Genomic DNA, 13,554 nt, shown 5'->3' with positions numbered 1-13,554 from the left:
TTTATTTTTTCCCCAATTTCTGTTTAACGGAGAGAAGATTTCTTTAAACACATTTCTAAACATAATAGTTTTAACTCATAACTCATTTCTAATAACTGATTTATTTTATCTTTGCCATGATGACAGTAAATAATATTTGACTAGATATTGTTCAAGACACTTCTATACAGCTTAAAGTGACATTTAAAGGCTTAACTAGGTTAATTAGGTTAACTAGGCAGGTTAGAGTAATTAGGCAAGTTACTGTATAATGATGGTTTGTTCTGTAGACTCTTAAAAAAATATATAGCTTAAAGGGGCGATTCATTTTGACCTTAAAATGGCTTTTAAAAAATTAAAAACTATTTTTATTCTAGCCGAAATAAAACAAATAAGACTTTCTCAAGAAGAAAAAATATTATCAGACATACTGTGAAAATTTCCTTGCTCTGTTAAACATAATTTGGGAAATATTTAAAAAAGAAAAAAAAATCAAAGGGGGCTAATAATTCTAACTTGTCATGAAGCCATTATGAATGTGTCATCAATATTTTTCTGATCACTTTTTCAGTGGAACAAACCATTTTTCATTAACATGCCTCATTATAAGTGTCATTTATCTGTCAAATTTTTTAAAGAGTGTAATTAATATTTAATGACGTTTTAATTACAAATTAAGCGTTTACCACAGTAGTTGAGGTAAAAAAAAAATCTATAAATATAAAATATAGCAGTGGGTAGCACAATCGCCTTACAGCAAGAAGGTTGTTCGTTCAAGCCCCGGCTTAGTCAGTTGGCATTTCTGTGTGGAATTTGCACGTTCTCCCCATGTTGGTGTGGGTTTCCTCCAGGTGCTCTGGTTTCCCTCACAAGTCCATAGACATGCGCTATAGGTGAATTGGGTAAGCTAAATTGTCCGTAGTGTATGTGTGTGAATGAGAGTGTATGGGTGTTTCCCAGTGATGGGTTGCAACTGGAAGGGCACCCGTTGCGTAAAACATATGCTGGAGTAGTTGGTAGTTCATTCTGCTGTGAAAAAAAAATTATGAATGAAAAGTTGTCAAGACAAAGACAGAAAATGAGTTATAATGTATTTTTTATCTCAGGTTGTCATAACAAATAATGTCACTTTTGCATTTAAAATGACATAACTGAGCAAATGACACTTGATAACATTTGTTATAAGCATACATAACTCTTTCACATTCATGTGATGTCATGATTATAAAGGTGTCATGACAGCCTTATGAACACCCATTCAAGTAAAATGTTACCATTACTCATGGAAATTTACTCAAAGGAGAAGCTCCTCCAAAATGTCAATATTGCAATAGCTGAAAAACTGTTAAGCATATACTTTTGTAATGCCATATTTTTAATTTTATCAGACAACAATTTTAACTTGGCGAGATTTTAATGGAAATATTTACTACCAAAAATGGTAGAATTTTGATCATACTGTAAGTAAATCTTAAAAAACAGTTTTTGACTTCTCTTGTTTTATGTATTATTTATTGCTGTTGATGTCTTTTTATCGTTATCAACCTTTTTTATTCTAGAAAAGTGATATTTATAAAATGTTTATAAATTTTATCCGATTTTGCCATGGCATGGCCAGAGAAGCTGATATGACAATAAACTCAAAACTCTCTCTTTCTCTCTATTCTCCCTCATACTGTGTTTCCTTAAGCCACACCATACAGAGCGGCTGAGATTTTTATCCGTGACAAATATGATAAGAAAAAATATATGGATAAATGCATTGACATCCAGTCATTCAGGGTAAGTCCTGAGATTGTGGCATAAAAATATCTCATTTTTTTTTATTGTCACTTTGATTTTGTACTATAATAACATTCTTTTCCATTTTCAGAAAGAAAAGAGTGAAACCGTAACAAAAGAGGCTCCCGTTGTTTTTGAAAAGATGAAGCTGGTGGGTTTCTGTGTTTGTGCTGTTCAGGTGTTTATAACAATAGCTCTCAATCTTTTGGACTCAAAGGCCTTTTGTTGTTTAATGCAGCATTTAAGGCTATGCGATGTCAGGTGTTTCTCCTATAATTGTGACAAAGCTGCTTCTTTTCAACCCTTTTTTATATCAACAGAAACTGTATTTTTAAACTTAATTGATTCACTATGGTTCAGAGCTCTCTTGAATGGCATCTTCCTCAAATGAAAACAACATTATGGGGGACAATATAAATAATTAATTTAATCATTAAATGTAATAATAGTTATAGTAATAATTTAATGTAATTTTATATTTATACTATTAAGTATCAAATACGTATTGAACACATCATTATTTTTCTCAGAAAACATATTCTAATGGTGCTGTTGACTTGTAATTTTCACCAGATGTTGGTAACAACCAAAGAAATACATATGAAAAGAATAAAAATCAAACTAGTTTACAAATGAAGTTATGTGTAATAAATGAAAAGACACAGGGAAAAAATATTGAACACATGAAGAAAGGGAGGTGTAGAAAGTCAGTGAAAGCCCAGACAGCAGCTGAAATCTCTCAGTAGTTCTTCAGCAACCCTCTGCCTAATATTATATTATATTATATTATATTATATTATATTATATTATATTATATGTGTGTAATTTTATTATTATTCATTCATTTAAATGTATATATATATATATATATATATATAAAATAATCCCCCTTATTGCTAACTGCTGGTTTATAAACCTAAATCCTTGAAAACTCAATGTCATGTTTTCCTTCAGGAATTTCTTAATGGGTTATTAGAATAGCAGTTTTCAGTTTACAAAATAGCAAAATTGGGACTGTGTAGCAAAATATAAAACAGTAGCAAAATATATAGACACATTATAAATTCCTGTAGGAACTTTGTATTGATTAAATTGATGTCATCACTAAATAACACATAAACTATACACTTGTTTGTCTTGCAGAAAAAGGACGAGCCACAACAGTTCAAAAACACTCCAAAGAAACAGTCACAGTCTGTCAATGACTTACTAGGACTAGGTAACATGCTAACATATGTACACTCTTCAGAACAACCATGTCAGTATAGACATTTTACATTAAAATTATCTTTCCTAGATGCCCCAGCACCTCAAGCTCCAGTGACCAATGGCAAACCAAGTACTGAAATTAGTCCTGCCCTCGACCTCTTCAGTTCTCTGCCTGCAGCTGTCAGCAGCTCAAACTCTGCCAGGAGCACGGTAAAGAGTTTTCAAGAGAGAATGAACTTTTTGAGTTGGGGCTACATGAATACTTTCTACAATGATGGGTGTGTTTATCTTGCTAGAGCACATTGTAAATTCACTGAAATAGAAAGTTTGTTTGTCAAATTTTGACCGTTCACATTTGGAGTGGTCATCCTTTTCTGTTGACGTCAGTTTGACTGTTCAGCCTCAATATTCTTAACCACACCCCTCTTACTGTTTATTTGCTACGAGAGAATGGTGTGCAATAAGACAGCCCCACCCTCTAATCAATATTCTGTTTTAGTTGGAAGTACATCAACATACTGAAGTCTCAGAAGCTTCTGATTCACACAGACTGAAAATAGTTTTTAAGTTTGGTTTGAATTGGGTGAAGTTCCCAATTAAGAGAAATAAGAGAATAAGATTGATTATTGCAAAATTGGCAATATCTAGTGCTAGGTTGAAACAGAAAGCTTGTTTATATAGTATATATATATATATATATATATATATATACATATATATATATATATATATATATATATATATATATATATATATATATATATATATATATATATATATATATATATATATATATGTATATATATATATATATATGTATATATATGTATATATATATATGTATATATATATATATATATGTATATATATGTATATATATGTATGTATATATGTATATTGTGTATATATAGCCATATCGCACTGCTACAAGTGGGCGGAGTAATACACAAGGGTGAAAAGGCTGTCTGAGTGCTGTTATTGCAGAACATCACACAGCTATCAGCCAATCAGATTCGAGAACCAGACAGAACTGTTGTATAAATATATACACACATATATTATGTCAAAACAAACTTTTATTTTGTATGCGATTAATCATGATTCATCTTTGCCCAACACTAGTCAATTCACAAGATAATTCATATTGAAGTGTTTTTATCTTATTGGTTCAAAATTAATTTAGCTTAGGTTAAGTTGAAATAACATCTTTCAAATATGTGGACATGTGCGTCATGATTATATAAAATTACACCAATGAATTATTATTTTGATTCATTATTATATTTTGGCGTGATTAATCCATTTCATTCACTCATTCATCTTCCTTCAACTTAGTCCCTTATATACAGCATCAGGAGTCACCACAGAGAAGTTAATCACCAACTATTCTAGCATATGTTTTTGCGCAGCAGATGGATTGTGGGGAAAACCGGGGAGAACATGCAAACTCCACACACAAACGCCATTTGGACCTGCTGGGACTCAAACCAGCAACCTGCTTGCTGTGAGGCGACATTGCTAACCACTGAGCCACCATGCTCCCCTAATCCATTACAGACAAGTGATTTTTGTTTGCTTGTTTGTTTGTTTGTTTGTTTGTTTTTTTTATTGTAGCCTAGCTCAGGGTCCATGCCCACTGGACGGGTAGCAGCATCAGTGCCCGAAAACCTCAGTCTGTTCCTTGATCCTCCAACCAAAAGTGACGACGGTGGAAAGAAGTTATCCAAGGACTCAATCTTGTCCCTGTACAGCAGTACAGCGCCAAAAACAAACATGGCTGCTCATGGTAAGATCAGATTAAGAACGAAATAGAGCCGCTTTCTGTTGTTCTGTACAGTTTATACATGTTCTTCTGTTTCAGCTGGCATGTACATGGGAGCAACCCAGATGGGCTACGTTCCTGCTGCAGGATATGGCCAATACCAGGCCCTGGGTGCCCAGCAGGGCATGATGGGACCTATGATGGCTCCACATATGAACATAGTGGGACAGGCAGGTGTCATGCCGCAACCCGGAGTGGCAGCTGCTCCTCCGTACATGGCAGGGGTGCAGGGCGGTGTAATGGGAATGCAGAACGGCATGATGGGAAACATGACAGCAATTCCTCAGCAGGCATATGGAGCACAGCAGGCCCAACAGCTGCAGTGGAACATCAGCCAGGTAACAAGCAAATGGTTTAGGCTTTGTTTACATTCATTGCACTTAACATTTCTGGTGCATTCAGCTCAAATCCATTTTGTAGTCTTTGCAGCAAAATACATGATACAGAGTTAGTTCGTACAGAAATCACAAGTGAATGATCATTTACTGGTGTTGTTCTAATGCTGTTTTCCCTTATTTCTTTTTTGCATCTCATATTTTTACCAGTGTTTGTTGTTCTAGTTGAACTCATGTCCAATACACAATGCATTGTGGGCAATGTTAGGGGTTAGCGTGCACACAAATCTGCACTTTGATTTTCTACTGGAAATAGTACACCATCTGGGTAACTTTAGGAATACTCATTTCAACATACTATGTTTTGGGACATACTACTTCTATTTTTGAATACTTTATAGCTGTGGTCCCCAACCCCCAGTCTGTGGATCAATTGGTATCAGGCCGCACAAGAAATCCTTAATTATTTACGCTTTATTTATTATCTGAGTCTGAATGATCTTTTATTAAGAAAAAATTACCATATTCTTTCGGTTACATCTTGGTCACTTGAGCACCAAAATTTAACCCACAAGCTAGCAAAACGAGTAAGTAACAGATGTCTCTTGGAAGTTTGCAAATGGGAAAAGGCCCAATGAAGGACCTGTGAACTGCCAAGGAATGGATACCCATTTATCAACAAATCGGGTCAATCCAGCATGTCTGTGCAAGAACAAGGTCAACTGCTGGAGATCGCAAACGACGGCGGGTTCACATATCGCATCTTTTCCATGCTCAAGTTTGTTGTTTCCAAAAGGAGGGAAAGCGCCCAGTTTCGCGAGTCACGTGACAAGAACTTACCGATCAGCTTCATACTTTGTATTGAATATACAGATTTCGATAGATTATTTATCTCAGACAAACACACAGAACACCCAAACACTGCAGTGCTTTTAATTTTCTCCATAAATAAAACTTGTATCAGTTACAGAAACGTTCAGTTCTGTTCATCTTTATTTCTAAAGCACTTTTACAATGTAGATTTTGGCATAGCAGCTTAACATAGAAGTTCTAGTAAATTGAAACTGTCAGTCTAGTTTTCAGAGATTAAGCTCAGTTTAGTTCAGTTCAGTGTGGTTTAATTTTCCCTGCTGAAAGTCCAAACACTGAAGAGTAAATCCATCAATCCGCAGCTCCACAAGTCCCAAACCAAGCAAGCTAGTGGCAACAATGGCGAGGAACAAAACTTCATCAATTGATGAAAGTGAAGGAAAAAAACCTAGAGAGAAACCAGGCTCAAGTGGGCACGACCATTTCTCCTCTGGCCAAACTTCCTGTGCAGAGCTGCAGTCTAGACGCCGGAGGCTGGAGAACGCTGGACATCCGTCATGGAGAAGCTGCAGGTGTGTGTAGGTCACCGGTGGGTGTACAGGCTGGCACTCGGGATTAATGCGAAGACTCGTCTGTCACTGAAGTCTTTCAGGAATCAGTGTCATGCTCTCCACTCCTCCATGATCGCCACAGCATCAGCTCAGGAAGCGGCCTGGTCCAGGATTATTGATGCCTTTGCATCATTTCTTCACATGTCTTGGATCACATTAATGGTGCTGCACAATCTTTAGAGGCCTCGGGATGAGTATCCCCAGGTGAAAATAGAGAATAAATAAAATAATTAGCGTAGCTGCTGTTTGGGCATGGGAGAATAACCGTTTTCAAGGTATTTCGTGGTTTGGAAAAAAACCACCAAAAGTTTGTGTAATACCGTTCCTAAGGTACGTGTAAGATTTTTTATTTCCTTTTTTTGTTGTTTTTTAGGACAACAGCATCTCCTGTAGAAAAGATATCCAAAGATGCCATTTTAAATTGTAAAGAAATCAGTGTTTTTGAAACTAATGAAGACTGCAGAAGTCAATGATTTATTTTCATTATTTAGCCTGACATGTTTACTGCTCCAAAATATTTTAAATTTTAAAAAAATATATATATATATATATTGGAAAACAATGTATTTTGTTGTTTTTTTACCCAGACATTTAAAAGGAACATATTTTAGAGCAGTAATTACAATACCATGATGATAGGTCAGCGTGGATCGTTTGTTATTAACAGCAGATTCATCCCTTGCCAGAGACAACATGGAAGGAGCGTAATGTATATCAAGGCAGCACAGGTCCACACATGCATCCTCGCAACTTCCAGTGGTATATTTTGCTGTCCTGATGAATGTAAGAACTTAAAATGCCTGCCTGACTTAGGACACACATGATGTTTCATATTTAAGCTACTGGTCTTGTGGCTTTCATATGAAGTGCTTTACAGCCATTGCATAGCCTAGGGCCAGACAGAATCTGCGGATATTTTTTGCTATTTCTGCGCAGAATTTAGTAGATAATCTGCGGATTTATGCGGAATGATTTTGGGAGTGTCGTAATTAAAAACTTCATATATTAAATAAAAAAAATACATTTTGAACTCTTATTTAATGTTTACAATGCAAATCCAATTAGATCCACTTATACATTGGTAAACAAAGCAAGTCTCTCATGTAATATCTCAACTAAAAGACAGAAAATATTACTTTACAAACTGTATTGTAAATAAATAATTTAAACAATTTCATATTAATCAATAATATGACTGAAATTAATTTAAAAACAGAACAAATAAAAATTTACACAAGTAAATAAATACACTTAATGATGGGATAAAAATCTGCCGAAATCTGTGGAACGCTGCGTGCGCAGATTCCGTGTGGGCCTACCTATTACATACCCAGCATTTGGTTCATCCTTGTTAACCTTTGCTAAAATGCTCCCACACAGCATTTTTCTTTCCTTCCTTTTGTTTTGTTTTTAATTCTGCCTTTTTAAGCTTCTCTCAGATCGGGTTCGCCTCCATTTCTGCTTTAACAAATGTGTTTAAAAAATACAAAGCAAAAATCATTAATAATTACACTCATCCCCCCGCGACCCACCCGCAATTAATCATAATGTATTTTTTATTATCCGACCCACGGATTATCCGCAGCGCCCGCAGATATAACTGCCATCCGTGTTATATCCATACTAGTAATGTTTTGGCAGCTTGTCATCTTCTAAGAAAAAGGTTGATGATCGCCTAGCAATCTACCCTCTCCAGGCCGCGGTCAAATTGTCAAGTGTTGACCGGTCCGCAGTGATAAAAAGGTTGGGGACCACTGCTATACAGGATGGACAGTATGCATATTGGGATGCAACAATACACGTCAAATAAAATCATGAGGGAAAACAAATGAAAACAACAAATGTCAGTGTCATGGTTGTTTTCGTTTAATTGCTTGTAATGACTATTTCTGTTGTCTCTCTCACGCAGATGACTCAACACATGGCAGGAATGAATTTCTACGGTGCCAATAACGTGATGGGATACGGGCAGTCCATGGGCGGTACAGCTGCGCCTGGGTCAAATCCAATGCTTGGGTCACACGTGTGGAAGTGATGACATCATAACCAAACAAACAAAAAAAAAAAAAGAGTGAAAGTGGGACAGCCTGTTTGAATTGGGTGGGCTCATTTGGCTCTGTGACTGACTGACAGCAGAAGGGGAACAGATTGTAGGAGCAAACACACTGGGGAGTCCAATAGATGATCGCAGCTGAAGCAAAGTCTCTACCTCCCTCATTTTCAGAGCCACAATCTCATGCTTGCCTTCAAACAGTCACACACTCAGAGAGAGTGAATAGAGGTTTTATTCGCAAGGTATTGTGCGTTTGCTGCGAGTGCACTCTTCAGATGAATGTTTCTTTGCTGAATGTTGCGTTTTTGCTTCATCTGCGTTTTTGCTTCAAGCATTTTTGGTTTCCTCTTCTCAGTGTTACATTAGCGAAATCCACTCATTTAAACAGATATAGTCTATTCTGAAGGGCGAAAAACTTCCTCATTTTTTTTGCTGCAGATTTGAGTTGGATCAAATTCACCTTTTTTTACCAACATAAACCTTTATTCTTGAATTTTTTTGCCCTCGAAATTGACACTTGATCATATACTGTAGATAAATGTACTGTATATATGTTACACAGACTTTCTATCTTGACATAGCCATGTTTGCTGTCATATTCAAAGAGCTAGAGGTCTTTTAAGTCAGCGTTTTTCTCAGAAAAGGTCTTCTGCTGAGGACAATGTCCGTTTTATGCGTCCGCTATCAGGTTTGGAAAGATAGTCTTGTATTGTCATCTTTCTAATGCACAGGGTACAGCTACGCCATTTTTTTTTTTTGCTTTGTGTGACACTCGCTCTCAGCTCAGGAGAAATAAAAGGCTTGGGAGGATTGAGGGTTTCTCACATCCATCTCATAGCAGGACATTTACATTCAGCCAAAGATTTATTAACGCTCCGTAATCAGCACAGAACTTCGAAAATGCCACATTCTGGATGGATCCGTGCTGCTGTTTGCAGAGCGTTTGCGGTTTGACCTCAAGAGTTTAATGGCGCCATTGATTGTATCGTGCACTGCTTTTCTCCTCATTACAGAGTTGCAGGGTCCCTGTTGGTGGACAGAGCGAATTTTGGGATACTGAGACTGCGTTTTGGAACGAGACCAAATGAATGTTTCACTCTGAGTGCTGCGCAGAGAGTTTGCCATGGACACTGTGTGAAGTTCATTCAAAAGCACTCAGCTTGGGGTTTTATTGACGTATTGCCGTTTGTTTGAATCTAACATCTAAAGCCCAAATATATTTGTGTTTTAATGTGTGTAGTGTGCACAGTTGAAGGCAAGCTTTTCAAAGTATACTTAAGTTGTGTATACAGACATTTAATTCGTATGTCATTTCAGTGCTTTTCTTATATAATTTTACATTTTTTGTGGTTTTGTTTTGAGTCCAAATATCTAAAAATACCATAAAAAAGCGAAATAATCTGCCAATGGGGTGAGCAAAATAATCTTATTTTAAACCAAAAACAAGAATATTTTACTCTCCCCATTGGCAGATTATTTATACAGGAAAAACCCACTTAATTCTGATTTATTATTTCTGAAAACAAAACGATATTTTTTTGCTTGTCTAGAAAATGCCTCTTGATTTAAGACTTTTTATATATTTGGACTAGAAATGACACAAATGATGTGTGCTTTGTGAGTATTCTCCCACAACGGGGTATGTCCCATATAAATGTCTTTGTATTCTTTCAAGCTAGAGTTGTACCGATGAGTTGAGCTACTGTATACAACCTCTTGCACAGGGGTTTCCATTGTCACTTGTTTCCAGTCAGTTCCATTTATGCAGTTTTTGTGAATCAACTACTATGTGAATCCACTCCTTCAAGTCATCATTGCCACCTTGTGGACAAACTAATTATTGAAAAAAAAAAAAAAAAAAAGGCCATTTGCGACCATACAGTATGTTATTACTAAAATCCAAGGTGTGTGAATATGGAGCTTAAAATATGAAGAAACAATCTGAATCTGAATCATGTTAATTTGAATTGTTAGCAATTGTAATTTAATAAAACTGAAAATTATATGCCATTAACAATTGTTTTGAATTTGAATTTCTTAATTTGAATTTCATAACTTGAATATTAAATATCTGAATTTTAAGATAACTTAATTTTTTTGTCTATTTTAACATGTATGTATATGTATGTGACTTGCCAGCAGAAAAAAAAAACGTTTTAAAGACCAAGGTATACTTAAGATAACTCACACTTTTTCCACTGAATAATGTGCACATATTGTATGTTTGCTGCCCAATCGTTGTAAACGGACAAACTTGTGTGTGCAACTTGAATTTTTATTTTTCATTGCACTGCTTGCTTTGTCCACAAGGTGGCAACACTTGTCCAAGCCATTAGTTCATTCCAAAAAGATTGAGTAGACAGAGCAACAATACACTTCTGTCGGTAACCAAAATAGATAAATAATGAAGGGATTAGAAAATACCTACAACTCTAGTTTAAATGAATACAAAGATACCTTTATTGCTTAAACATATTCAGGAAAGGAAAATAGCCGTACATGGTTGAAAACAATTTATTAGGGCTGAATTCAAGCAAAGTTGAACATTACTAAATTTAATTTGTTTAAATTCAGCCCATATAAATTGTTTGCAACAAATAGTAAATCCAATGAGTCCTTTTTTTCAGTGTGTTAAGCATTCGTCCGTGCTGTTTAATGGGGTTTACTTTGAAAGGCAATGCTTTTGACTGATACAATACAGTATACATTGGGCTTAATTTAATTTGACTTGATTTGGTGGTCTTATTTCTGACCGGTTATAGGCACTTAACACCTGGTCAGGATGGGAGACCAGTCGAACAATACTGGGAAAAACATCTTAGGCTGGTTTAAAATGTTATCTTTTTATTTTGTTCAGAGTTGAGCAGTCTTTGCTGTCGAGTTCATTTTCTGGTCATGTTTTACTTTTCATAGGCATATAGAGTAGAGGTATCCAAACTCGGTCCTGGGGGGCCAATATCCTGCATAGTTGAGCTCCAACTTCCTTCAACACACCTGCCTGCAAGTTTCTAGTGTACCTAGAAAGAGCTTGATTAGCTGGTTCAGGTGTGTTTAACTGTGATTGGAACTAAAATATGCAGGACACCGGCCCTAGGACTGAGTTTGGACACCTCTAATAACTTTAAAAATATTCTGTCCAGGACACCTTTTAGTGCTTGATATGTGACTGTGTATATGAGAGTGATTTGTGATGGAATTCATTGCGCGCTATGCTTTGCTATTTGGTTGCTGTGTTTTTCACTTTAACCTTGAATGTGAAAAACTGCTAATTTTATTACTTGTGCTTTTTATACCTTGGAGCAGGGGTGGGCAAACTCGGTCCTGGAGGGCCGGTGTCCTGCACAGTTTAGCTCCAACTCTAATCAAACACACCTGCTTATGGATTTCTAGTGATCTTGAAGACACTGATTAGCTTGTTCAGGTGTGTTTGATTAGTGTTGGAGCTAAACTGTGTAGGACACCGGCCCTCCAGGACCGAGTTTGCCCACCCCTGCCTTGGAGAATACACGTTCTTGCACATCACTGCCCTCTACTGGCCAATAAGTGATCATCAGTGATGTACAGAGATGTTTTACGGCATCATTTGTTGCTGAATGTCTGTTTTTATTGTGCTAATGTTTTCATTTGAATATGCACTGCATTGTTTGTTTGATTGATTGCTTTGTTCTTATTAAGCGGGACCATTGTGAAATTGTAAATACCATGTTGTGTGATTTTGAGACTTATTGTATAACCCTCTTTATAAGTTTTATTTTTCATTGCTATAATTGCACTTTACAATTAGAGTTGTTTGAATGCATGAATTGTTTAATTAGGCCACATTTAATTCCATATGTGACAGTCCCGCATGCATGCTATAGACGTCCCAAATCAGAAATCATTTAATGTTCAAACTAATGTCATAACATGGGCTGAAACTTGCGGATTTGATTCTTGACTGATGGACCTGCACTTCAGCTTGAATGTATTTATCCGGTTTGGGTGTTGATTTGGATCAGGTCATTTAATAGTTCACCCCCACATAATGAACATACACTACCTGACAAAAGTCTTGTCGTCGATCCCAGTCGTAAGAGCAACAAATAATAACTTGACTTCTAGTTGATCAATTGGGAAAGTGGCAGAAGGTAGATTTTTCTGTTGCACTGCATCCCAATCCTCACAAATACTGCAGAAGACCTGTTGGAACCAGCATAGAGCCATGATTTCCATAGAAATCAGTCAAGTTTGGTGAAGGAAAAATCGTGGTTTGGGGTTACATTTAGTATGGGGGAATGTGAGAGATCTGCTGAGTGGATGGCAAAATCGACAGTCTGAGGTATCAAGACATTTGTGCTGCCCATTACATTACAAACCACAGGAGAGTGCAAATTCTTCAGCAGGATAGCGCTGCTCCTCAAACTTCAGCCTCCACATCAAAGTTCCTGAAAGCAAAGAACTTTGTCAAGGTGCTTCAGGATTGGCCAGCCCAGTCACCAGATATGAACATTACTGAGCATGTCTGGGGTAAAATGAAGGAGGAGGCATTGAAGAAGAATCCAAAGAATCTTGATGAACTGTAAGTCCTGCAAGAATGCTTTCTTTGCCATTCCAGATAACTTTAAATTCTAAGTTATTTGAGTCACTGCAGAGATGTATGGAGGCAGTCGTTCAAGCTCATGGGAGTCATACACAATATTATTTCCCACTGCACCATGACTTTATATTCTATACTGTACATTATTTCTGTTAAGTGACAAGACTTGTGTCTAAGCAAACTCAGACCTTTACTGTCCTAATTAAACAATTAAAAATCAAGACATGATCATGTTTTATTTTGGTAAGAAGCGAAATCTAGAGACCTTTGCCTTTCAGATAAGCCAGTTCTGATACCAAATGATCAACTAGAAGTCAAGTTATTATTTGTTGTTCCTAAAAATAGATAGGCAACAAGACTTTTTTCTGGTCGTGTAT

At 36.4% G+C, this 13,554-nt stretch overlaps 1 protein-coding gene across 1 annotated transcript in view; it reads left to right on the top strand.

The window, feature by feature from the left end:
* The window catches only part of smap2 (small ArfGAP2), a 34,823-nt gene extending 25,929 nt beyond the window's left edge, over positions 1–8,894 (top strand). Inside the window, exons 4-10 of the mRNA XM_056479991.1 lie at positions 1,683–1,761; positions 1,853–1,912; positions 2,905–2,980; positions 3,059–3,180; positions 4,585–4,756; positions 4,832–5,130; positions 8,458–8,894. Coding sequence (XP_056335966.1) covers positions 1,683–1,761; positions 1,853–1,912; positions 2,905–2,980; positions 3,059–3,180; positions 4,585–4,756; positions 4,832–5,130; positions 8,458–8,583 — 934 coding nt within the window. The 3' untranslated portion in view covers positions 8,584–8,894. The remainder of the gene's footprint in view (positions 1–1,682; positions 1,762–1,852; positions 1,913–2,904; positions 2,981–3,058; positions 3,181–4,584; positions 4,757–4,831; positions 5,131–8,457) is intronic.
* The last annotated feature ends 4,660 nt before the right edge of the window (positions 8,895–13,554 follow it).

Source organism: Danio aesculapii, chromosome 19 (genome assembly GCF_903798145.1).
Source record: "Danio aesculapii chromosome 19, fDanAes4.1, whole genome shotgun sequence".
Classification (NCBI taxonomy): domain Eukaryota; kingdom Metazoa; phylum Chordata; class Actinopteri; order Cypriniformes; family Danionidae; genus Danio; species Danio aesculapii.
Note: the sequence above shows the minus strand (reverse complement) of the source record. Positions and strands in the feature narration are given on the sequence as shown.